Source organism: Ahaetulla prasina, chromosome 3, assembly GCF_028640845.1.
Source record: "Ahaetulla prasina isolate Xishuangbanna chromosome 3, ASM2864084v1, whole genome shotgun sequence".
Classification (NCBI taxonomy): Eukaryota; Metazoa; Chordata; class Lepidosauria; order Squamata; family Colubridae; genus Ahaetulla; species Ahaetulla prasina.
The window spans coordinates 183,595,853-183,622,274 of record NC_080541.1 but is presented as its reverse complement, the minus strand read 5'-3'; the positions used below and the strand labels follow the sequence as shown (position 1 = coordinate 183,622,274).

The window sequence follows — 26,422 nt, the reverse complement described above, 5'->3', positions numbered from 1 at the left end:
GCACAACTTGTGCTCTTATGCACGCCCCTTACAGACCTCTTAGGAATGGGATGAGGTCAATTGTAGATAGTTTTTGGTTGAAGCTTTGGGGATTTTGGGAAGAGACTACAGAGTCAGGTAGTGTATTCCAAGCATTAACACCTCTGTTACTGAAGTCATATTTTCTGCAATCAATCAATCAATCAATCTAGCTATTATTATTTTTAGTAATAATTGAAGACAGTGAACCTAACTAATATGCTTTCTTTGTCCTGTTTTCCCTACAACAACAACCCCGTGATGTGGGTTAGGCTGAGAGAGAATGATTGGCCCACAGTTCATGCCTAAGGCAAGGTTGGACTTGGATTATTCTCCAAGAAGAATTCCTTTAGAAGTCTATGATAAAAATTTGGAGATGTTGTAAGATTTGATTGATGTTTCTGGCAGGTGTTCAATATATATACACACACACATATATTTATATTACTGACAAAGAAATAAAGGGAGACTAGTATAGATCTATTTCAAGATATTTAGCTCTCATCAGCTAGCCATACCCTTCTGGGATTCAAACCTGGGTTTGCTTGCATATTAGGCAGATGTATTAACCTCTAAGCCACAGGTTCTCCTTGCTTTGTCAGCTATACCAGGGGAAAGATTAAGTGGGTTTTTTTCCCTAAGGAAGCAACCTGGTCTACCCAAATATGGGCGGGAGCCTGTGAGGGCTCCTGGATTGGGGCTGAAAGGTGAAAGGATATAAATAAATGTTTATTCTCCACTGTGGTTATTAATCAGGACAGAAACAACTACTTGTTTTGTTATTTGATCCAAAAAATAAAAAAGTTGATCTACCTGAAACTCTGCATTCAATGCAAGTTTGTACTGGGTCAATTGCGGTTTTATACAGCACAGAGTATAACTTTCCTATTTTTCTCTGTTACACTTATCTAGCATCTTAAAGGTGAATGTATTGATTTGTTGAGGTTGTATCGTTTCTTGCAAATCCAATCTGTGGTCATTTTGATACTGAGTTCCCAATAGAGTGAGTAGCTGCTCTGACTTTTACAAAGCAGGCAAATATTCTTTTCCTTTCCCCCTTCCTCAATTCTTTTAAATAATGCAGTGGTACCAAGCACCTATAAAGTAAAGTGAATGCCTTAGTTTCCCTCCTTCCACTCAAGGAAGAATCCAGGTTGCCTTTTAAAAGACTAGATATTCCTCATGGCCCAGTAAGCTTCCACTGATGGAAGGCCCGCTTCAAATCCATAAATAAGATATGGAGCTTAGGTATCTTCAGATGTAGTTTCTCCTTTCTCCCTCGTGTGTTGCTTTTGACCCAACATTGCCTTTCTCAAAGCATAACAAAAACTCTGATCAAGTAAATCCTGAAGCTTTTTTGTGCTACAACTTAATGCCTTTCTGAGAAAAGATTTGAATAATGAATGCCCTTTCTTTCTTCCTTTCAGGGACTGAAGGAAAAAGGAAGAAAAGAGGTTCTTTTTGCCCACTTCTCCCTCCACAAAATTATGCAAAACCTGATGCTCTTCATTAGCTGCACTACTATGGTCCCTCAGAGGGCCTGGAAAGGGATCGTGTGAACTCATTTCCGGAAGCAGTTACCTCTCTGTTCTTCAGCACCTGCATTGAAATGGATACTGGAGTTGACTGGAAATCTTGACAGAAAAGTGATAGATAATTAAGGGGGAAGGAAACCATGCTCTGAACACTTCAGAGGGCCATTTTAGTCTTAGCCCTTTGAAACGTTGGGAGAAGCTATTTTCAACCTAGCTGAATTAAAGATTTTGGTAATAGAATCCTTGGTTTCCATGGATCTTTAGGCTGATGGGATTGAGTTTCAAGTAGGATTTGGCGATGACTGGGAAGAAGGGGGGATCTGTGTGCATGGAGCAACTCTCCTTCTGTTTGTTCATGAGCGTCTGCTGTGGCTGGTGGTATCAGCCAGTCAGCACAGCCAAACCCAAAGGCCAAGGGCACCCCCACATGAACTCCATTCGCCTTGATGGTGATATCACTTTAGGAGGCCTCTTCCCTGTCCACGGACGGGGCTCTGAGGGAAAGGCCTGTGGAGAGCTAAAGAAGGAGAAGGGGATTCATCGTCTTGAGGCCATGCTTTTTGCTCTGGACCGAATCAACAATGATCCTGAACTACTTCCAAACATCACTTTGGGGGCCCGCATCCTGGATACCTGTTCTCGAGACACACACGCTTTGGAGCAGTCCCTCACCTTTGTTCAGGCCCTAATCGAGAAAGACAGTACTGAGGTTCGTTGTGTTAATGGGGGCCCTCCTATCATCACAAAGCCAGAACGCGTGGTTGGAGTAATTGGTGCATCTGGCAGCTCTGTCTCCATTATGGTGGCCAACATCTTGCGCCTTTTTAAGGTAAGATTGCAGTCTATTTGCTTCTTTTTGCTCTTCTTTCCTCTCCTAGCTGTGCAAGATAATTTGCAATTCAATCTGCAGGTGCTAAAATAGCTGGCAGTGACGGTTAAGTGAAGTGGGGAGGGAAAAAACGTTAAAGTGGTTTTAATAATAATTATGGAAAACTAAGTTTTTTGCTATGTGATGAGGAAAGGAGGAGATCAAACATTCCTTTGTATTCTGGGGGTGTTTAAAAGCTCTTGGTCTCTCCTGGGGAATTTGACCCTTCTGTTCAGGTAGGGAAATACCCTTGCTTTCCACTTTTGCAAGGAAAACTGATACTAATCATATAAGATACTGCCCAGATTCCCAGTGTTGAGACCGATTGAGAATTTCATGTTTTGTTTTACTGTCAAGTAGAATATTCATGTCGGGTGTACTTCAGAAGATGCTATCTGAGGATGAAAGGGTATGAATGATGGATCTATGCTACCAAGACATTTATAAACCAGCAAGAGGGAGAAGACCTTTTTAAAGGTGTACCTGAAATTTCCAAACCTTGGGGCCTTGGTCAGCCCTAAGGGCAGGTGGGGGCACCCAGCTTGCTTGATTTGTCTTTTGGTGCTAAAATATTCTGAATAATATTGCCTTTTAACATTGCCTTTTAACATTGCTAATTATAGCAAGGACAGAGCAAGTTGTCTGTGGTGCACGTCTGACAATGGCAGGCTTTCATACTACATTGTTAAAAATACCTCAGTGCAGATTTCTAAAGAACAGAGGAGAAAACATTTGTGCTGAATGAATGCTAGCACAATACAGTCTCTTATTCTCATGTGATAGACTTGTTATACAGTAATATACTTAACATCGCCGCAGTACTTTTAATTTTAAAGCTAATGGTTTCAGCACTGTTATGCCTATTTTTAGATTTAAATTCCTCAGCTTTGGATTTAGACCAGCATTCAGCCATGGTGCATGCAGATTTTGGTAGACAAAGTCCAACATAGCTGGATTAGGACAAGGAAGGTTGCTTTACGTAGGTTAAATTTCCACATTGCTATGCTATCTCAAGCATTATGGGTACTTTTCAGGATCTGTCTTCTGATGTTTTCACTCTACAGACATAGCACTATGATCTTTTCCTGTGGTACATGGATATTTAGTAGAGCTAAGAAGGTATAATATTACCTGTAATATGGTATTATAGGAAGGGAAGAAAAATGACTCTGAATTTAGAAGAGCTCTCGTAACAGGACTATTCTGTGCCTGGCTCTCCCATCTTGATAAGTAAGTGCCAACTCCACTTGAAACTCACCTTGGAGAACTAACACATTCCTGTGTTACAGCAGAATCCATACTCCCCTTCCCCCAAAAAGGGCAAGTCCAGAATATGCATTACCTGTCTATCTATCTAAAATAACTGATTAATATCAATTGATCATAAATTAAAATATCCCAATGCAAGTATTAACTAGCCCACTATATAAGCCAGGGGTCTGCAAACTTGGCTCTTTTAAGACTTGTGGACTTCAACTCCCAAAGTTGACTGAGGAACTCTGGGAAGTTGAAGTCCACAAGTCTTAAAAGAGCCAAGTTTGCAGATCCCTGATATAAGCTATTGTCTTTTCTCACACAACCCATCTTCTTTCTTCATGAAGGCCCTGCAAAAAAGAAGGGGGGGAAACCCGTAAAACAAAATGGATTGAGGGTAAAAGAAAGAGGTTGCTGTACTGACAAAAGAAGGGAAAGGAAGGAACAAAACTAGACTGAGGTGAGGCAAGGTGAAAAGTTAATGGGACATAACAGAGTAACCAAGTTGGAAGGAACCTTGGAGGTCTTCTAGTCCAACCCCCTGCACAAGCAGGAGACCCTATGCCATTACAGACAAGTGGTTGTCCAGTCTCTTCTGAATGAAGAGAAGGCATGGAAAGAGAAAGAACAGAAGTCCTGTTTAGGCATTGTGGAAGGTTTACCTATATAAGGGAAACAGACCCAGTCTAGGATCTCCTAATCTTTAGCACATCCAGGCTTTGAACAATAGTCCCTGTGGTCATTTGCCTCTCCACCCATTCTTGCACAGCTTCCATTCTTCTCAGAGAATGTGAGGTGAATGGTCTCCACTTCCAATTCACAGAAAAGAAAACACTTCATCTTCCCGGTGAAATAGCTACTTAATTATTGTTGATTTCCCCCCAGTCTTGCATCTGTTCTGTGCTGAACTCTGTGTTCTTGTAATCAGCTGCAAGAATTTTGGGTTTGACCCAAATTCTACCTTTTAGAAAGAACACATGTACTGTTACTTTTGGAGGTTAATAAACAATATCCCTCGGGGCATTGGTGCCAATCCTCCATTGGCACCATCCTCCTATGATCCCACGCTATTTTTCACCTCGAACAGATGACTCCATTTTCTGACAGACTGAGATGTAGTTCAGAAAGAAACGCCCCCATTTGGTATAGCGTGAGCCATTTTCTGATTCACTCCCTTTCATTCCATAGAAATTTTTAGTCTCTCTCCAGGGAACTTAAATGTTCTAGATGTAACACTATGTGGGAATGACCTTAAGAGACAGAGTGAAGAGATGCTGCCAAGGAAACAGCCAGATAAGAGAGAGTAAAAAGCACAGCCAATAGGCTCAGAAGGGACCCTCCCTCCCTAAGTTCTCAGGCTGCAATGGTGATGGCAGGGGAATTGTACTTTCAAACTTGCAAGGGTCTATTAATGTAGCTTTACAATAAAGTAAAATGAGCTTATCTGGCCATTTTTCCTGTCTGATCTACCTGATACCAACCATTTTTAGTCAGTTTCATGTTCTCATTAGAAACAAACCAAAGAAAAATATGTTTTATTTGATATTCTCTACTTCTGCCAATGGTACATGTTGAACAATTCTTTGCTCTGCCTTCTAGCCTCTGTAGCTGGGCTCAAGTGGTTGCAACTGCCGTGAAAAGGTTCTGGTTGCAAAATTATAGTCCCATCATTAACCCCCTTGTCATCGTCTGACATTTTCTTTCAGTGGGCCAGATACCAGCATCTTGGTCTTTTTGCAAGAGGGTCAGAGAAATGTCATGTAATATAAAGTGAAAACACAGGGTAGGTAGAAATGTTAGCAACTTATTTTATTTTTCATTAAGTTTGCTGGAGGCAGCATTGATTGGATCATAGTATTTCATGCCCTTTCTCAGCATTCCAAGGTAATCAGGAATGGTTCACATGGTTGGCTTCAAAATACTGTCAAGGGATTGGGGAATGGAAATGATGTCTTGTGATGGTATCCAAGGAACCAGGTACCAAAAAAAAAAGAAAGAAAAAAAAAGAAAAAAAAGAAAAAGAAAAAAAAGCCCTATGCCTTGGAGCAGGGGTGTCAAACTCGCGTCATCATGTGACATATCAGGACTTTTTCCCCTTCGCTAAACTGGGCAGGGGTGGGGCCAGCACATGAGTTTGATACCCCTGCCTTGGAGTATTTTTTTAAAAAGAAAACTGAAGTTCAAATCTGAACTGAAGTTCAAATCTGAAACTGAAGATTGCACTATATAGTGCTGGCAGTGATATTCCTTCCTTCCTTCCTTCCTTCCTTCCTTCCTTCCTTCCTTCCTTCCTTCCTTCCTTCCTTCCTTCCTTCCTTCCTTCCTTCCTTCCTTCCTTCCTCCTCTCTCCCTTCTTCTTTGCTTTTATGTATACTAAATTTATGCAGATATCTTTTTATTTTTCAACAAAACAGTTCCTTTAAAAAAATGATTAATCTTTGCTCACCAGTTTGGAATCTGAGCCCTCCCTCCCCTAATACCAAGTTAGCAATAACAAGCTTGATTGGACCTTATGTGTTATGATTTTTTTTTAAATGAGAAAGAGAACTCCACAATTCATTAGAAACTTAGAGCAGACCTAGCAACCTCTCTATTTATATTTCTTTATTTTGAACACTTAATATATCTCAACTACTTGCAAATTGTCAGGCAATTCATAAATAAAAAAATTAAAAACATGTAATGTAAAAGTAATATTACAGTAGAATAAATCTTGAATAAAATAGAAGTAACTAAGAATAAAACTAGGAGTTACTTAGAAACCAGAGGACCATGAGTTCTAATCCTGCCTTAAGCATGAAAAAAAAATAGATGACTTTGGGCCAATCACTTTTTCTCTTAGTCCAACTCACCTAACAATGATGTTGTAGAGAAAATAGGAGGTGGAATGACCATTAGGTGTGTCCACTACTTTGAATTATTTATAAATACTGGTAATAATAAAGACAGGATAAAAAAACTATTAAATAAAAACAACAGAAGAGAATAATGTAAATACATAAATCTAAAAGAGATAGGGAGGGAACAGATTGGAAACGTTTAGTTTTAAACTTTTAAAGCAAGGATACTTTATGTAAAAAAGTAAGTTCAGAAGTTACTGCTATTCCGATTGCTTGAGAAAATTGCTACTAATATATTGGAAAAAAAAATTAAGCCAGGTTTCCCTGGACTATACTATATTTCATCAACTGGATAAGGTTTGAAAGATGGCCAGGCATCTCCTTGCTGTAATAGCAATTTCTATAAAAGATTCTAGGCCAATTCTCTAGTGTTAACAACCCTCTCAAATGCTTTCCTCTGACTGCAAATATCAGCAGCTGTCACTTTTCCTAGTCTCCCCCCCCCACAAATGTACTTTTCTGAGAAAATGGTGGGGCATAGTACAGTGGTTCAAAGAATTAATCAAACATCTGACAATTTCATTCTTCTGCGAGTTTCTAAGGATGGAGATCTTAATCAGTTTCTGAAGTGGGGATGGTAACCTTCTGCTGAGTACTCTTTTCCTTTTCCTTTCCATTAATGTTATTTGTGTATTCTCCGGTTGCAACCCAAAAGTTTTTAAAGCATTTGCATGTCTACCCTGATATAAAAATGAGACACAGAAGGCAAGTATGCTAACAGAGAACATTTATTTGTGTCATCCTGAATGCTTATTATGTAGGAAAGCAAGGTATAAATTTAAGGAATAAAAAGTAAACACTTTGAAGTAATCCCTATTGATACAGTGAGACACTGTCTTTCCTGGATATTTAGAGAGAGGATTTCAACCTTAATTCTTTGCAATAACATGAGCAAACCTGGCGCTATCTTTAAAGCACAAAATGTTTATTTTGCCTTAAAGGTTTAAAAAGCAAGAGGCATTCTGGGGTGCTTAAAGGCATGTGTCCTTTTGTTTGAAGAAGGAAGCAAGCAAGCCAAGAGGGAAGAAAAGAAGCTTAGAGAGGAAACTGCATGTGGTGTTGGGAGAAAGATGCTGAAATACATAACGCAATGAAGAGTCCTGGTTATTGCTTCAGAAATGGGCTGGCAAAATGTACAGAAATAGAGGGAGGAGGAGAGGAAATGGTTTCCCCAATTTGGGCTCTAACTCTACCTATTTGCTTTTAATTCCATGAGATTAGTTGGGAAACAATGCAGCTTTCACAGCTTCATAATCAATAGTCTTTTTGTAGGATCTGCTCATGAGCCATAAGTTTGCCCATTCCTCTGTCTCTTACGCATCTGTAGAGTAGGTTCAGGATACATGATGTGCCCATGTTTTGCCCCTTCCTGGTCTAGGAAGCCCCTGACCTTTGCTGTATGTCCTGGGCAATTTCTTCTTGCAGGATGCCTACATATTAATTGAACAGAATTAGATTAACTATATCTCATTTTAACCCTTTACGTTTTGGAGAAAAGAAGTACGTTTAATGTTAATTATAGGAATGTAAGGAAATTGAAAATATGTTCTGACAAGGATGTAAGTAGAGCTCCTTGAGCCCAAGGCAAAAATCTTGGAAAGGCCCTAAACAGTTGTAGAACTCAGAAACATAGACTTCCATGGTTGCATGGAAATGTTATCATGATGCAAATCCTCCCTATGTACTTGCTTTTCAAATGTGATGCAGATCCATAAGGCTTGGTTTTTGTATCTTAATATCATGATACACATTTCATCACTTGCTTCTCATTGTCCCTGCTGGGGTATTGCCTGACTCAGAAGAGATCGAGATGGCAGCTCCTTCCTTCTTTCCTTCCGTCCGTCCTTCCTTCCTTCCCCTCTGTTACAGCGCATATCTATCTATCTATCTATCTATCTATCTATCTATCTATCTATCTATCTATCTATCTATCTATCTATCTATCTAGCTATCTAGCTATCTAGCTATCTATCTAGCTATCATCTATCTATCTATCTATCTATCTATCTATCTATCTATCTATCTATCATCTATCTATCTACATGGAAATAATTCAAAGTATGTTTTACAGTTTGTTGGAGATTCAAATCCATAGGCACTGTAACTTCAGCACCTCCTGACTTACTAACCCACAAGGGTGCAGTTAGCTACAGTTACAAAGTTAAGGATTTACTTTCCATCTTCTCTTTGACTCTAAGATTGCTAATTGGAGCTCCTAGTCCTTCCTCAGGTTAGATTCTTACTCCCAGGAATGCTTTCATGAATGCACAAAATGCTGCAACCTCCAACACCATTATAGACTCCAGCAGCTGAAGCAAATGTGCAAATAGATTCTAAAAAGAGAAAGAAAATATGACTCTCTTGAGCAACTAAAGGAAAGATTAGAGAAGAAAAAGAAAATCTTTCAGAAATCCAGAAAATAAAACCACCAGAATTCTCCCTCTGGTAATTCAAGATGAAAATGTTCCTGGAGTCTCAAAGAATTGCCATTGTGCCAGACAAAGAGAGACCCACAAAAGCAGGGCAGCATAGAATGAGGCAAATGATAGAGTTACTGAGATGATCTACCTGATAGTGAGGGATTCATTTATTATTCACATTTGAGAAATATAGATGAAGATTTAAAGATTATAGAAGAAAATTTCTACAGCCTCCAAACCACATCTTTTCAGAAAGTTATAACAAACACCAGTGTATGTAGGCATGCGTGGGGATATATGAATACTAAATCTGCTATAAATCAAATAAAGGTTATTGCAAGTTATCTTGAAAGACAGTACATGTCTATTAAAATATTGGTTGTCTTCATTTAAAATTCATTTACATAGAGATTATGAAGCCATGGTAGATGCAAAAGAAATGAAAAAGGAAACACTTTAATTTGTAATAAATCACTTGCAAAACTGTAATCTGAATAAATCCCAAGAGCCAGATGCAGTTCTCAATCAAGAATTGGCTTGTAGGTCAGAAGAAAGGAAAATAAATGCTTCATTAATTTGCAACGGTTTGGGTCATTTGCAAACAAATTGTCCTAGGAAAGGAGACAGACCTTGTACAACTATATTCTAAAGGTAATGATACACCTCAATCCAGTATAAGAAAGGACCAGAAAGGAGACAGTTGAATATATACAAGAACAAATGGGCCATTGGAAGATATCTCTTCTGATTCTTCTGCAACTTTTATGTTAGTAAACAGAAACTGAGGCACTTTGAACTAAATGAAAATATACCTACAATTTATTTAAAAAATTAACACAAGATCAGGTGTTGTTTGCAAATTGGAGGAATCAGTCATAGAACTAAAGTGTGATTTGGTTGAGGTTTGAATGTTGGATAAAGGCAAAGTCACTAACCCAACAAATGTAGAAATATAACAAAACAAGGAAACTGCCTAGACTTAGGGTACAATGACATTTCTAGATCAATGCCTATTCCAAGGTGAAAACATATCCTTCCTTTCATAGATGAATACACTACTACGGAGTCCTTGGTGCTCTCTGAGCTTGGTTGTTTTCTTGCAGATGTTTCATTACTCATCTAGGTAACATCTTTAGTGATTACACAAGGTGCACATTTTGCTTCTTGCTCGATGAAGAGTCAACTACTTTAAGGAGTACATGGGCTTAATATGCAGTACATTTGGAAGAAAGCCTTAAAAATACACATAAACAATTGAACTGAAAATACAGCCAACAATATGGAAATGTATCTAGAAGAAAAGGGACCATCCGTGAAACCACAGTGGCTTACACTAAAGAAAAGAATAGAATAGAATAGAATTTTTTATTGGCCAAGTGTGATTGGACACACAAGGAATTTGTTTTGGTGCATATGCTCTCAGTGTACATAAAAGAAAAGATACGTTCATCAAGGTACAACATTTACAACACAATTGATGATCAATATATCAATATAAATCATAAGGATTGCCAGCAACAAGTTATAGTCATACAGTCATAAGTGGAAAGAGATTGGCGATGGGAACTATGAAATGATTAATAGTAGTGCAGATTCAGTAAATAGTCTGACAGTGTTGAGGGAATGGTATAGTAGAGAGGGGGAACACTGAATTTTGCCTGACAAGATAAAATGCAGGCTGCAAAATGCAAGATGGTCTGATAAATATTGGGGAGAAACAATTAACACAGCCAGCTACTTGCAAATGTGTGATAGAATGTGAGTTTGACTCAGAGAAGGAGGAAGCCAATGTTGAGCTGTTACAAAAATAATATTTGAGTCCTGAAAAATTAGAAAACACTAAACAACCTGTGACTCGTTGGATTATCATTTCAGAGATATTTAATATTCTCTATTTACTTCAATAGAGAAACAAAGTGACCATAGGCAGGCAAAAAGCAGTGGGAGTATCTTCTTCCTGGCCTTCTCACTGGCTTTCCTTGTTGGAACCTGGCAGGAAGTCTTGGAGACGTGAATCATATGACTGTGGCTGACTGCAGAAGTGTAGTGGCACAAGGATGCAGAAGCACTGAAGTGGTCAGAACTTTGCCAAATTTCATTCCTGGTCACAGGTCCCAGATTTCAGTCTCATTCTGTAAAATAGCCCATTTGAGGTGCAGTGATTCAAAAACTGTTGCCCTATGATGTACTGTTTTGCTCAATTAAAGGTTGCAAACAATCAAACAGTTTTAGTAGTATATAAATAGACAAGAAAGAGAATAATTTTGCCTTGATTTATGGGATAGAAATTGAAAATAAAGGCAGCCTTTTAAAGTTTTTAAGATTTTATTACAATATCCTAATATATGAGCTATGACTCAGAAGAAAGCTTAGTTTATGGCACATGAAAGTGTTTGGTTCTAAAGGGTATATGTCAGGGGTGAAATGCTACCGGTTAGGACCGGTTCGGCCAAATCAGTAGCGATGGCGGCAGGTGGTTCAGAGAACCAGTAACAAAGTCAGCATGAGGCTCCGCCCACCCACCCAATTGTTGTTACTTGCTGGTTTTAACCAGGAAGTATCCTTTTTTTATCCTCCGTGCATGCACAGAGGGGTTTGTGCATGTGCAGAGGGTTCGTGTGCGGGGGGGGGCACATGCACTTCCAAACCGGTAGGAAAGGTAAGTAGATTTCACCCCTGGTATGTGTGTGTACCAAAAAGAAACAGAACCATCTGAACTGAAGATATGTGTGAAGATTAATGGTTGGATTGATTGATTGATTGATTGATTCAACTTATATAGCCACTCATCTCACATTTGTGACTCTGGGCAGCTCACATCGTTAAAACAACCAAACAACGCAACCAATAAATAAAATACAGAAATCAGAAAAAAAACACCACCGCTTTAAAACTAATTTAAAACCTTACTAAAGATTGGAATTAAAAGCAGAAAACATAAAAAGTAGGCAAGTGCAAATAATGAATCAATGCAAATTATGGACCAATCAGTACAGCCATCTAGCTGTACTGTAGGCTCCAAACCATAGCCAGTTCTCTAGTCATGTTGACAGAACCATGTCTTTAGAGCCCTTCAGAAGACAATCAGAGTCAAAGTCAATCTAACCTCTGAGATTCAAAAGGGCAGGTGCTACAGTAGAAAAGTCTGTTCTCCTTGCTTCCATCAGATGATATTCCTTAATACTGCAGGTATAGAATTCTAGATCCTGCCACACAAATCATTACAGTATACACCATTGCTTATCATGCTAAAAAAGAAAATAACAATGAGATACGAGCTTGTGTTTCCGATGTCAAGGGAGCAGAGACTGCAAGCTTCAAAGGGCAGCCTCATCATGTGCTCAGTTGACTGCATCTGCAGAAATTAAAACTGAGGAACCTCATTCCAGTCACTCCAGGAGAATCCAACAAAGGAGTTCCACTGAGAAGGATGTCCTAAAGTAGTAAGAAGGAACAAGTGGAAGAACCTCATGCATGGTAGGACATTGAAAAAAACGAAGGAGACAAATGGAGAAAGATGCAGAAGAGGAGATTGAAATGTTCCACAAGAATGATATTTGAAACGTTTTCAGGCTAAAGACAGGGAAGAAAACCATTGCATGCAAGTGAGTTTTCAAGACCAAGCAAAAAGCAGAAGAGAATGTCCAATGTCATAAATCAAAACTGATAATCAAGGGATGAGCCCAGAGATATGGTGAGGACTACGCCAAGATGTCTGAATCTATAAACAAATAGAATAGAATTTGTTATTGGCCAAGTGTGATTGGACACACAAGGAATTTGTCTTGGTGCATATGCTCTCAGTGTACATAAAAGAAAGGATACCTTCATCAAGGTACAACACTTACAACACTTAATGTCATAGGGTACAAATTTAATGCTTAATGATACAACACTTAATGATAGTCATAGGTTACAAACAAGCAATCAGGAAACAATTATCAGTATAAATTGTAAGGATACAAGCAACAAAGTTACAGTCATAAGTGGAAGGAGATGGGTAATGGGAACAATGAGAAGATTAATAGTAGTGCAATTTAGTAAATAGTGCAACAGTGTTGAGGGAATTATTTGTTTGGCAGAGTGATGGCGCTCGGGAAAAAACTGTTCTTGTGTCTAGTTGTTCTGGTGTGCAGTGCTCTATAGCGTCGTTTTGAGGGTAGGAGTTGAAACATATACCAGGACACTGGTATATGTTTATATATATATATAAGGACACTGCTTAGATAGCATCAGGTGAGAAGTTCACTTTTTTCCTGTTTGCCTTCTGACAATTAACATTCTGAGTTAAATGAACATAGTTAGACTTGGTTTGAGCTATTTTGGTTTGAAAAGGTTGTTCCTTTGCTTTTTTTAAGCAACAACATTATAATAGTTTTAAAAATCCTGTTGTCATAGAAGCACTATTAGAGGTAATGAATTGTGTGAGTCATCTATTTCGTTTCCTTGCTATGTGTATTGACATGACAGCAAAATTGTTATATTTTGATTATCTGCCATATCTGGACAATATGCTGTTTCCTCAAGGAAGCTGTTTGTAAAGGAGACATGTAAGTCATGCTGCTTTTTTGGATCTGGATACACTAGTAATCATTGCGATAGTGCTTCTTCCAAGCACGCAAAGTAGGATAAATCCAGATGGCTTTGGCATAATGGATTGTTCAAAGCATTTGAAAGAGTTTTGTTGAGCAGTAGAGTTTTCATTGATCCAATTTTTAGTAATGCATTAATTCTGTGAAGGTCATTGCCACTGTTGAATAAAACATCCCTTTTCATTGTGTTCTCAGAATTGTTTGGCAGATGGGGATACTTTGTAAAATCTGTGACCCTTTGTGGGAGGGAGAGCAAGTGCATATGAAATCTTTCCAAATAACACAATAGATTATTCCACTGTTATAATAGACCTGTCCAGGTCAGCCTTGTGTTGTAGCCACCATGCCAAACAAAGCAACACGACATTACAATGTACAACTGGATGGCGCTTTTCATGAGGGTTAGGACTGTGCTGGAAAGCAACACCTTCATGAGATTGGACACCAATCCCACATGACTTGCGCGTGATGCATCAGAACCACCTGTGATTTGTATCAGAACTCATACCTAAATATATTAAATTGCAGTTTTACTTCCTTCCTATAGTGCAGTAGCATCTGAGCAAAACTTTGGGGAAGAGGTCCAGGATTCTGTTTGGTAGAAAGAACAGAGAACTCTCAAATGCAGTCCGGATAACTTATTTCAAAACGCTGTCCTACTGTTGCTGTTTCCACACTGTGATCCCACAAAAGCATTTGAAGATGATCCATAATTGATTTCACCTCAAGTTGTAACCATAACTTACACTTTGAGTACATTTCTGATGAGGATTCTGCACGTGTTTAAAAGTTCTGGACTTGTACAACAGCTGTGTTTAAGACTGAGCGGATTTATTTCTAGCTCAGCTAAATGAACTACACAAAGCACAATTTTGTGATGTTTTCCAAGATAACAACAATAACAACCACAACATCTGGAGCACCACTTGAACACCATTGGCATTGACAAAATCACAGCCAATTGCAAAAGGCAGTTTCACTAGGAACAGCTTGCATCCTGCTTTTTTAAAAAAAAAAATTAGCTAGGGTTAAGAGGAGACTTTTAACACTATTAAACAACAATATCTGCCTATCTCAGGTTCTTGAGAAAACCTTGATAGGTGCATAAAAATACCAAATCCAACCTAAACATCTGACTGACTGTGCAACACATCATAATAATACCTTGAAACATTACATTCTAGGTTTTTCAGAAGAATTTGATGCATGTGAAGCGAAAGAAGCACCAGTTAAAGAAATGGCAGCAGTGACTTCACATTGTTGTCAACAGATAGTAATAATAATGACCTTCATCCATTGTTAACAGACTCTGAGGACAGGTGGGCTTGAAATGCTGCAAGTACACCAGTTGCAAATACACCAGAAAAAAAGAGCATTGGAAGAATATCTAAAGGATAGTGAAGAAGATTCACTGAATGCAAAAATGCAAAGAAGATACACTATGAAGTCTTACTGAATGCCAAAGAGATCAAACTGGCCTATAAGAATGACCAAATGAGGAATAGAAAAAAGACATGGCAAGGCAAAATATTCCATGACAGTATATATATATATAAAAACTAGCAGGCAAAGTGGACCTGGTAATGGCTAAGAGCAGGAAAATTAAAGAAAGAGATAGGAGCTAATTCTGACTGCACAAGAGAGAGTTTTAAGAACAAGGGCATAGAAAGCAGGACTTGAAAAGACAGCAACAACAGGCAGCAAATGGCATCAATGTAAAGTAGCTTACCCAGATAGCTGCTGCAACAAGATCACACAGACTGACTATAAACAACACAGTGGTGGGATTCAGCCAGTTCGCACCACTCTGGGAGAACTGGTTGTTAATTTTCTGAGCAGTTTGGCAAACTGGTTTTTGAAAGAAATCATTAGGGCAGAGAACCGGTTGTTAAATTACTTGAATCAACAGCATGACAAAGTAGCAGCAATGGTGGATTGGATTGCTTGCCTGCAAGCAAGAACTGGTAGGATCACAAATAGATGAAATAATGGAAAATGAAGACGTTAAATTCTCTGAGATTTTACAATTCAAATAGGTAGGGATTTTCTACGCAACACCCCAGGTTTAATCATCATTAATAAGAAAGACCAAATCTAGATAGCGGGCATTGGAATACCTGGAGACAGCTTAATAGAAGAGAAAGAACTGGAGGACATCACAAAATATATAGACCTGAAAATAGAAATACAATGACTATGCAAAAGAAAGCAAACATAGTACCAAGAGTAATAGGCCCCATGGGTGCAATTCCAAAACTTCTAGAGCATCACTTGACACCATCAGCACAGACAAAATCACAATCAATCAATTGCAAAAGGCAACTTTACTTGGAACAGCTTAAAACCTGCAATGATACCTTTAACATCTTCAAACAACACATCTGCCTATCGAGGGTTCTTGGGAGGCATTCAGTAGATGGATAAAAATGCCAAATCCAGACTAAACATCTGACTGACTATCACTATGCAACCAACTATAATGATAATGCACAAAATTAGAGCGTATAATTTGTCCCTGTTTATGTTCTTTGTCACATTGCCGTGTATGCTGTCTCAGTCCAGTTATAAACTAAGAAGAACCCAAACACTTTTGTGAGGGACAGCTGTAAAATTGCAAAGTCACCTTTTTCTTTGAAGGAACTGCTAGGTCAGTTGAAAGTCAGGCAATGGAGATGGGAGGCAAACATTGCTGCAAAAATGCCAAAACAATAATTTTGCCATTTGTATAACTAGCTAGAAATAAATCAGCCCAGCTTTTAAACACAGTTGGTGATGTAGGGCTGTAGAAGTCCAGGACTTTTGAACATATGCAGAATCCTCATACAGACATGTACTAAAACTGGAAGTCATGATTACATGACCCCTGGGCTATAAGTGGTAGTTCTTTCATCTAAACCAGGTTTAATAATAAACAAAAGCAGCAAATGTCCTTTCTTCACAGAAAGCTTTACAAACTGTAAAGATGAATGAAGGTTTTATAGGATATGGGCCATAGACGAATCTGAGCAATAGGAGAAAGGATGATATTTAAAAAAAGTAATGTGTGTAATTTGCAGGGATTTGTACTTCTGAAAGAAACTGAAACTGTTCTTTCAAGCAAGAGTAACAGTGGGGATTTTTTATAGTGAAAATTGTGAGTAAAGGTATTTTCCCCAAAATTCAGCAGAAAGACACTGTCTATTGCTTGAAGAATAATATTTTTCTCAAATGGAAGGGTCCTGACCCTTGTAACAATAAAAATGAAAATGTCTTATTCTGATAAAATTGGAAAAGAAATACTTTGAGGAACTTAACAAAATAATACATATTTGGCAAGGAAAAAAAGCAAGAATTGGTTTGAAAATGATGCAGGATATAAGAAATAGAGGAGGTTTTGGACTACCAAATTGGGAACTGTATTATCAGGCAGCAACCTTGTCATGGATGAAAGAGTGGATTGTATTGCAGAATACAAGACTATTGACCTTGGAAGGACAAGATTTACAACTGGGGTGGCATGCATTTTTATGGTATGGGAAAAATAAAATACATGGATATTTTCAAAGACACTATATAAGGAATGCATTATTATTAGCGTGGGAGAAAATTAGGGAACAACATTACCTGAGGATACCAGTTTGGCTTTCAGCAATGGAAGCATTGATTCACCCAAATATTAATACGGGAAATTATAAGATATAAAGATATTTTAAACAAAGATGGGAGACTTAAAACAAAAGAAGAAATGAGCGAGCAAGGGATTGATATAACCAAGTATTTATATGTGCAGATACAGTTTAGATATGAGAAAAATGTTAAATTACAGGCCTTTTATAAAGAATTAACAGAGTTAGATAAAATCCTAACAGGAACAGAAGAGAGGGTAATAAAGAAATTGTATAATTAACTATTGGGTATGAAATTGGAGGAGGAACAAGTAAAAGAGACAATGATAGCATGGGCAAAAACCTTTGGTTATACGATAGAATTGGATAAATGGCAGTAATTGTGGGATAAGAATTATAAATTAACAATGTCAATTGTATATAAAGAGAATTTGTATAAGATGTTTTACAGATGGCATTTACCATTGGCAAGGTTGGCAAAGATGTTTAAAGATAAATCAGCTAAATGCTGGAAGTGTCACCAACTACCTGTATCTTACTATCATATGTGGTGGACATTTGAAGAAGCAAAAGAGTACTGGAAAAAAATTAAGACATGGTTGGAAGAGATGATACAACAACGTATTGAAACCAGAAATATTTCTGTTAGGACTTTTACTGGAAACCTATAATAAAGAGAATGTATATTTAATTATTCATGTATTAACTGCAGCTAGAATTGTATTTGTACAACATTGGAAAAGTGGAGAGATTCCTATTGAAGAGAAGGTGATAAGGAAAATATTAGAATGTGCAGAAATGAATAGATTAATGTTAGCAATTAAAGAGAAAAAGCAAACTGAATATTATATGATATGGGAAGTATTTTATCAATGGTTGGAGAATAAAAATGGAGCTTGGAAATGAAGGAGACTAAAAATAAGTAGAAAATATATTAAGAAAGAGTTATAAATAAGATGAAAATTGTTAGTATATGTATGAAGAGAATAATGATATTTGATGTTAACAGAGTATTATTATTGAAAGATGCTAAGAAGAAATTGGTAAATTTTACAATATTTAAATGTGTAATGTACTTAACATATGATAAAATTAATGTTACTGTGAACGTGAAAGATGTGATAAACGAGGAATGATGTAGCACAAAGATGTATGTACCCAAAGATGACACACTGCATAAGGAAAGATGGAATATTTTATATTTGTTTTGTTTTAAATTTTAAATATGTATGTATGTATGTATGTATGTATGTATGTATGTATGTCTGTCTGTCTGTCTTTGGTTATTCGGGTTTTCTCCCGCGTAAAATTGGAAGTGTCTTGGTGACGTTTCAACGAAGTCTCATTCGTCATCTTCAGGCTTCAGCTTTGTGCTTCTAGGAATTGTTCCCAGAAGCACGAAGCTGAAGCCTGAAGATGACGAATGAGACTTCGTCGAAACGTCGCCAAGACACTTCCAATTTTACGCGGGAGAAAACCCGAATAACCAAAGACCTACATACAAACACCCGCAAAAACCTCAGAAAACAAATATATGTATGTATGTATGTATGTATGTATATATGTATGTATGTATAAATGGAAATGTCTAAGAATTGATTTGGTACCATTTCCATATATTTGAGGAATTAGGTGGAGGCAAAGGAACAAAGGAGAATGCAGTGATATTTGATAATCATAATGTAGCATCCCTCAATAAGGAACTACATCTCTCAGCAAACAGAATGGCCAGTTGTGAGAGATCTTAATAGTTACATTTGTAGTGCTCATTCTCTGATTAAAAATTCCACCTGAATAGAGTTCCTGTATATTTCTTAGTCATGTTTAATTAGAGATAAATTACACTGAGTTCAACAATTAGGCTTACTACCAGGTAAGATGTTGTGGAACTATAGACTTATTGCCCTTTGATATGTCCTGGAATTAAAGATGAGAACAAGGCCTGATATATATTATAAGGAAGAACAAACGGAGGACATCATGAGCAGAGCCTTGTGTTCTATGGATTACTTTAAATTTTGAACTATGCAGATAAACTAGTGCATAGATTAATTTCTTCAGTATGTTGTACTTGTTAGAAATTAGACTTCTACACATCTTACAACTCCACACCTGGAAGTAGATCTTGGATCTCACTAGAAACTGGTAATCAGTATGAACCTCCTGGTATTTATAAGTATCCTATCCTAATTATATTCAAGAAGTCTCTGGAAAATGCAGCTGTTCCTCCAGGCCTTGGGTTAAAAGTGATGCCTACTCTTGGTAGAATTCTATCTGATTGAAGATCAGTTTTTTCCCCAGACATACATAATTTGTATTTTGAGCTGTTTTATTGTTTTATTGCCATTCAATATAATAATCTGCTCAGTCTCATGCAGTTGGGCAGCCCTTAAATCTAATTAATTGATCTATTGATTCCTGCCAGCTTTTATATTGTGAATGATGGGTAAAACCATAGAAATTCAGTAGTATGGTATTCTGTTTTGCATGCAACTGATGTCTTTAATTCTGACTCATCCAAAAATGGTAATGAAATTGTACAAATAATATTTTGTATCAATATAGGACCATATATTCTAGAAGTCCTGAGGATGTGTCATGTAGAGTTAACTGAGTACGCGCAACTAGAATCACCATTACAAATTGATTTAATGCAATTTTCTCCAATTAGCCATCTCAAGAGATACGAGATCTGTAACTTCTAGAATTTCTAGTCAGAATGGCCTTACAGTGGAAATGGATGGGTTTTTTTCCCCTTCAGGAATAAGGGAATTTCAACTTACTTGAGATGACTATGAAGATGTTATTTGTTTGATCTGCTATAACTCACAATTATTTTTTGGATTTTCAGTATTCTTTGTGAAGAAGAGCACACTTGAATTAATTTTCCTGGTCTTTGACATCTGTTCAGTTTCATAAACTAGCCCTTGGGGTTGCGCAAGCTGTGAAATTTATATGGAAGAACTCCTTTGAACTTGATATGAAAACATTACTTCTCTGTGTTCATCACTTTTTTCCGACAAAAGTTGTGGCTGCTTTAAGAATTGTCTTAAGAAGTGAATTTCTTAAAGCAGCAGTGATTTTGTTCAGACTTGAAACTTGTGAGCTTCAGACTTACACATAAATCTGAAAAATCAGGATACTTCAGAGAGGTATTTTACTTGTGTGAAGTCTGAAGCCCAGTTCTTCTGAACTGATTTTGAAATGCACGTCGTGCATTAGTATTTGATCATCAGTATCATGGAAGAGCATTGGAAACCTCAGTTTTGGCCCTGATCCCTCTTCCCTATAGCTTGATGTTCATGGACAAGTACTTTCGAACAACCGGTTCTCTGCCCTAATGATTTCTTCCAACAACCAGTTCACCAAACTGCTCAGAAAGTTAACAACCGGTTCTCCCGAAGTGGTGCGAACTGGCTGAATCCCACCACTGCATGTATGCATTGGAAAAGTCCAGATAACTACTAGGTGGGTACAAAGAGATACAGAAAAAACATAGGGCTGCCAGAGATGGGTAAGGCTCTAGCATGCTGTATATCATTATCTTTTGTCCATGGTTACGGGTATTAAATGTCAAGAAGAAGACTTCTACTTTCAGTAGATGTGAATCTGTTTATGCAGGAAGTCCTCATTTAATGATTGCTTGTTCGATGACTGTTCAAAGTTGCAATATTGCTAAAGGAAGAGACTTATAGTAGTTGTTCTCACTTGTCTGCTTTACAATGCTTAATAGATAGTAAATGAAATTACATTAATATTTATCATTCTGACGTCAGATATTGTAAAGGATTGAATAATGGGATTGTGGATTATATATTCTAAATTATATCTTCTTTCACTTCCAAGTGATTACCATAGCTTGACAGGTTTATCTTTAGAACAGAAGCAATTTTTTCCTCAATAATTATGGTATGGGGCCCATTGTTAAAATGACAGGTTTTTTTATAGATCTTAGATGATCACTGGTTTCTAAGACTTTCAAAATGTGCTTATCATTTGATCAGTTTGCAATTACAGTGGTTGCAGCATTCCCCCATCATGTGATCTCTATTTCTAACCTTCACTTTGCTTCTGACAAGTAAAATCAATGGGGAAGCTGACAAGAGGTCACAAATGGCAAACATGTGACATTGCATCTAATGACCACATGGATTTTGATTAATGATAGAACTCCTGCAGTGCCATCATAGGTCTGTGTCACCATGTGACTTAGTGCTTTAGGATTCCATGGCTTAGTGGTAACATTACTACTCCCAATTACTGTCATTAAATGAAGACTATCTGTACAGCAAATGCTGGTATACAATAAGAGTCGGAGTAGAATTGTGTCAGGGTGGTTATGGCAATTCAATATCAGATGCATAATAAATATTCAATAATACATTTTATTTAGTCTGTATTTATATGTGCTTTTTTACTTGCCTGTGAACCGCCCTGAGTCCCTTGGGAGATAGGGCGGTATATAAATGTGATAAAATAAATAAAATAAATAAATAAATAAATAAATAGGATGAAGAGGGACCAGATATACTGTTGTGATTAGAATAACTTCCAAGGGTTTGTCTTAGATCATACAGAGTGTGTGCCATTTAAACAATCTGGTAGCCAATTGTGCACTATTTCAAACTCTTGTGTTAGCTACCAGTGGTGAACAGTGACTTTTTCAGAAACTGTAGCCTGATGATAAATCTCAGCTATCATTCACTTCTGAGATAACTTTAAGATACATTCAGAAGCTTTACCTTGGTTATTATGTTTTGAGTAATGCTCTCATTTGTCTGTTTTACAATGGTAAATAGATAGTAAATGAAACTACATTAATATTTATCATTCTGACATCAGATTATTGTAAAGGATTGAATAATGGGCCTGTGGATTATATATTCAAAATGTAAAGTAGTCTTTTCGTTCACTTCCTAGGGGTTGAAGAATTGCCATAGCTTTTAGATTTATCATTTAGAACACAGGCAATTTCCTTTTCAATAATCATGGTAAGGGTCTATTGTTAAAATGACAGTTCTTTTGCGGATCTTAATTGATCATTGGTTTCTAAGACTTTAAACATGTGCTTGTCATGTATCATGTCGTATAGTTCCCATTGTCAAAGAATTCATAGAATGGGTTGGTTGATGCAGTTTAGGATAAAAGTCAGTCAGGCCCATTAAAAGTGGTATTTCAAAACCTTGGGCGAATCAGTGTGGTGAAATAAGTGGACTAGGGACACCTCTGTCCCCTCAGGGAAACTCACTCAGTTTAAGTTGAAAAGGTAAGGCAGAAATCTAATACAATAAGTATTTTATTGTATTTATTTCATAGGGTAGAATTTCAGCACAGCAGCAAGACTGATTATTCTGAATATTTTTTTAAAGATTGTGTCTCTTCTCCCAAACCTTTGGACAGTTGACTCTTGTGCTGCTATACGATGGTGGCATAATTTTGTATCTGAAAGTTCCAGACATAAATTGTGTTAGAATTTCCCAGAATGAAAGCTTAACAAACTGGGAGGAGATAAGGAATATTGCATGGATCAAAGGGAGTCTGCAATTGCTCAATTTTCCCTAACAAAAGGAAATACTTATTGTAACTCACAGGCTCAGAACATGTGTTTCTTGCTGAAACTTCCAAGTTCAGTCTGAGGCTTCCTAGGTTAAAGGATCAGAGAGTGAGCTTTGGGAAGAATTCAGTCTTCTAGCTTGGAAAAATAATGTCAGCCAATACTGGGATACAACCTTGCAGAAATTGATCTTGGTACTTACTATCCAGGGCTTGTGAGGCTTGCTGGAGCTAGTCACCCATCTTAAGAGGATGGATGTTAAAAGCACTACTCATCAGTCTGTTTTCTTTTCTGACATTTTTTAAAATGTAAAGACACGCTACGGATAAATATAAATGTTTGGAATAACAATGCAGAGGTAGTAGAATTTCAAGCCTCTCCCTAACTCCCTTAGTGTTTTGCTTTTACTCCTTCTTTACACCAAAAGTAACTCTATTTCATGTGTAATATTAAATAAATATTATTGGAATCCAAGGAACATAGAAAAAATAGCAATTATGATAGTGATCTGAGTTTTAAACTATAGTAAGCCTTAGTCAAAGGCTCATATGCTATGCAAAGATGGCAGCAGCATGTATGCACAGTTGAATTGACACATTTGGGGTGTGTGTGTATGTGTGAGAGAGAGAGAGAGGGAGGGAGGGAGGGGGAGAGAGAGAGAGAGAGAGAGAGAGAGAGAGAGGAATGCTTCTATCTGAGAGCCCCCTATACTTAAAGATAAAGTTTCCCCTTGCACATATGTGCTAGTTATTCCTGATTCTAGGGGGCAGTGCTCATCTCCGTTTCAAAGCTGAAGAGCCAGCATTGTCAGAAGACATCTCCGTGGTCATGTGGCCGGCATGACTAAACGCCAAAAGCACACAGAACGTTGTTACCTTCCCACCAAAAGTGGTCCCTATTTTTCTACTTGCATTTTTTACGTGCTTTCAAACTGCTAGGTTGGCAGAAGCTTGAACAAGTAATGGGAGCTCACCCAGTTATGCGGATTCAAACCACTGAACTGCCGACCTTTCAATCGACAAGCTCAGCTTCTTAGCCACTGAACCACCACATTAGGAAATCCTAAATACTTTCCAATCTTGGTTAAACTGAAAAACACAAGAAGATAATATGCAGTTTAAATCTTAAGTGGAGAACAAGAAGTGCCTGCTCTTTCATAAATTCTTTGTGCAGCACATAAATACTGTCAAATAATGGGCAATCAATAGACACACATATTCTAAAGCCAAGAACTCATGGCTAAATAATAGACTAAATAATAAAATATTAAAAGAATTCTGAGCTCAGGAGAACAGCAAGGAATGCAAACATTTCTGAAATAAAGATTTTTCATATAATTTTGATCAGGATGGAATTTGTAGGACATAATCTGATATAAGCAAAATCACTGATTTTTTTTTTAAAAGCTATGTTATAGAAGCAAGAAAGCTGCAGGAGAGCTATGCAGCTATGATCATCAGGGAGTAAAATGTGCATTCAGTGATGATGGAAGCACCGCAGAGAAAATAAATTATTTTTTTGCTTCAGCTTTTGCTGCACAAGTTATGAAGGAGAAACACATCTGAGGTAGTCTTCTGAAGTGATAAATTTAAGGATTGCCTCAATGTATATGTCAGGTTTTAGAGAAATTGATAAAATGAACAGTGGTAAGTTATCAGGAGTACCTGTTAGTCATCCTAAAGTTTTCAGGAAACTCAGATATGAAATTGGAAAACAACATTATTTTATGTATCGTAATCAATAGTTAAATCGGGCTTCATTTGCCAACAGATTGGAAAGGACCTAATAAGGCACCAGTCACGTAAAAATGATTCAAAGTGGCTCAGAGACCTCCAATATGTAGAAATTCCATGTCTTAAAGGTTATTTTTGTATATGACATTTTCTTAAACTTACTGAGTGTTAATGGTTGAACATGGTCTCCTGTAAATGTGTTAGACCATGATTCCTATCATCCCCAGCCTGCATGAACCAGTTTGGGGGTGACTAGTTTAACAAAGTTTTCCCTAACCTGGGGATGAAACCGTTGAAAATCTTGTAACAGTGCATGTTTTTGACAAAAAAATATGATTGCTAGCCAGCACAAAAATATAAATTATGGGAATGTGCAGTTATTGGGAAACTATCAAGCCTGTTAATGCAGCTTGGATTTGTACGCAAATTCACTAAAACAATAGCTCCTTCAAAGTACTGAGGTCTTTCCTGAAATTAACCACAAAACCCCCACTCCTTATCTTTTATTGCTGATGATAGAACTGCTGTCAGCTGAATGAAGTTACAGTAATTTCTACAAATGGGAATCTTGGCTACGGGGAAATGTAACAAGCATTTCTTCCTTAAAAAAGCTATATCAAGTGTAATGAATCCCCAATAAAACACATCTGGTTTTAGAATTGTTATAACAAAATTGGTCTCTTTTAAGTAGTGATGTTTTAAGTATTCCAACTGCTGTGATGTGACTATTGTTTTCTGGCTTATGATTACCGTACTTTTTGGAGTATAAGGCACACTTCCCCCCTAAAAGCGGGTGAAAATTGTGGTGCGTCTTATACACCGAATGTTGCCGAAGTCCTGCCCACCTGCCGGCCCCCACCCTTTGGCCATTTTCAGCCTCCATGGTCCATTTTTGGCCTCTGCACGCTCCATTTTAGACCTGTTCTATGCTGCGGGGATCGCCACAGGACACCACTCCGCCTCTGCGCATCATGTTTTTGGCCTCCACGCACCGCGTTTTTGGCCTCTGCATGCCCTGTTTTTGGTCTCTGTGTGTCACATTTTTGGCCAGTTCCTGGCGAGGGGGATTGGTGATGGTGGCAATCCCTGCTGCCGGGAACCAGCCAAAAATGCGATGTTCAGAGGCCAAAAATGGGGCATGCGGAGGCCAAAAACGCGACACGCAGAGACGAAGAGCTGTGGTGATCCCCGCTGCCTGGAACAGCTGATTGGCTGTATTCCAGGAGGCCGATCCAAGCCCCAATCAGCTGCTCGTGCTGAATTAGGCTGCAATAATGTGCTGAAGCTGACCAGGCTGTTTGCTGTTTGCTGCAAAGATGCTAGTCAAATGAATACCGATGGATACTGGTAGACAGAGGCAGAATTTTTTTTCTTGTTTTCCTCCCCAAAAACTAATGTGCGTCTTATACTCCGGAGCATCTTATACTCCGAAAAATGTGGTAAATTGTTTTTTCAGACTCCCCTCCCCCCATCTTAGCCATCAACAGGGACTAAACAGTCCCTGTTGGTCTTGGTTGAGGCTGAATGGGGTGATTTGTAAGGTGCTGATGGCAAAGAACATATCCTAAGAACATGGACAGTCAGAAGCAAACAATGGTTTGCTAGTCTTTCTAGTTACATTGTCTGGTGAGTTGCTATAAATAGTTTTCCTATGGGAAAGTTAGAATTCCAGAGGATGAATGGGTGGGTTTTTTTTGTTTTTTGTTTGTTTACATTTATATCCCGCCCTTCTCCGAAGACTCAGGGCGGCTTACAGTGTGTAAGGCAATAGTCTCATTCTATTTGTATATTTACAAAGTCAACTTATTGCCCCCCCAACAATCTGGGTCCTCATTTTACCTACCTTATAAAGGATGGAAGGCTGAGTCAACCTTGGACCTGGTGGGGCTTGAACCTACAGTAACTGCAGGCAGCTGTGTTTAATAACAGGCTTCTTGCAGCCT

General features: G+C 37.9%; 1 protein-coding gene across 1 annotated transcript in view; it reads left to right on the top strand.

The window, feature by feature from the left end:
• The first annotated feature begins 1,851 nt into the window (after positions 1–1,851).
• The window catches only part of GRM4 (glutamate metabotropic receptor 4), a 327,398-nt gene continuing 302,827 nt past the window's right edge, over positions 1,852–26,422 (top strand). The window contains exon 1 of the mRNA XM_058178153.1: positions 1,852–2,382. Within this exon, the coding sequence (XP_058034136.1) occupies positions 1,852–2,382 (531 nt within the window). The remainder of the gene's footprint in view (positions 2,383–26,422) is intronic.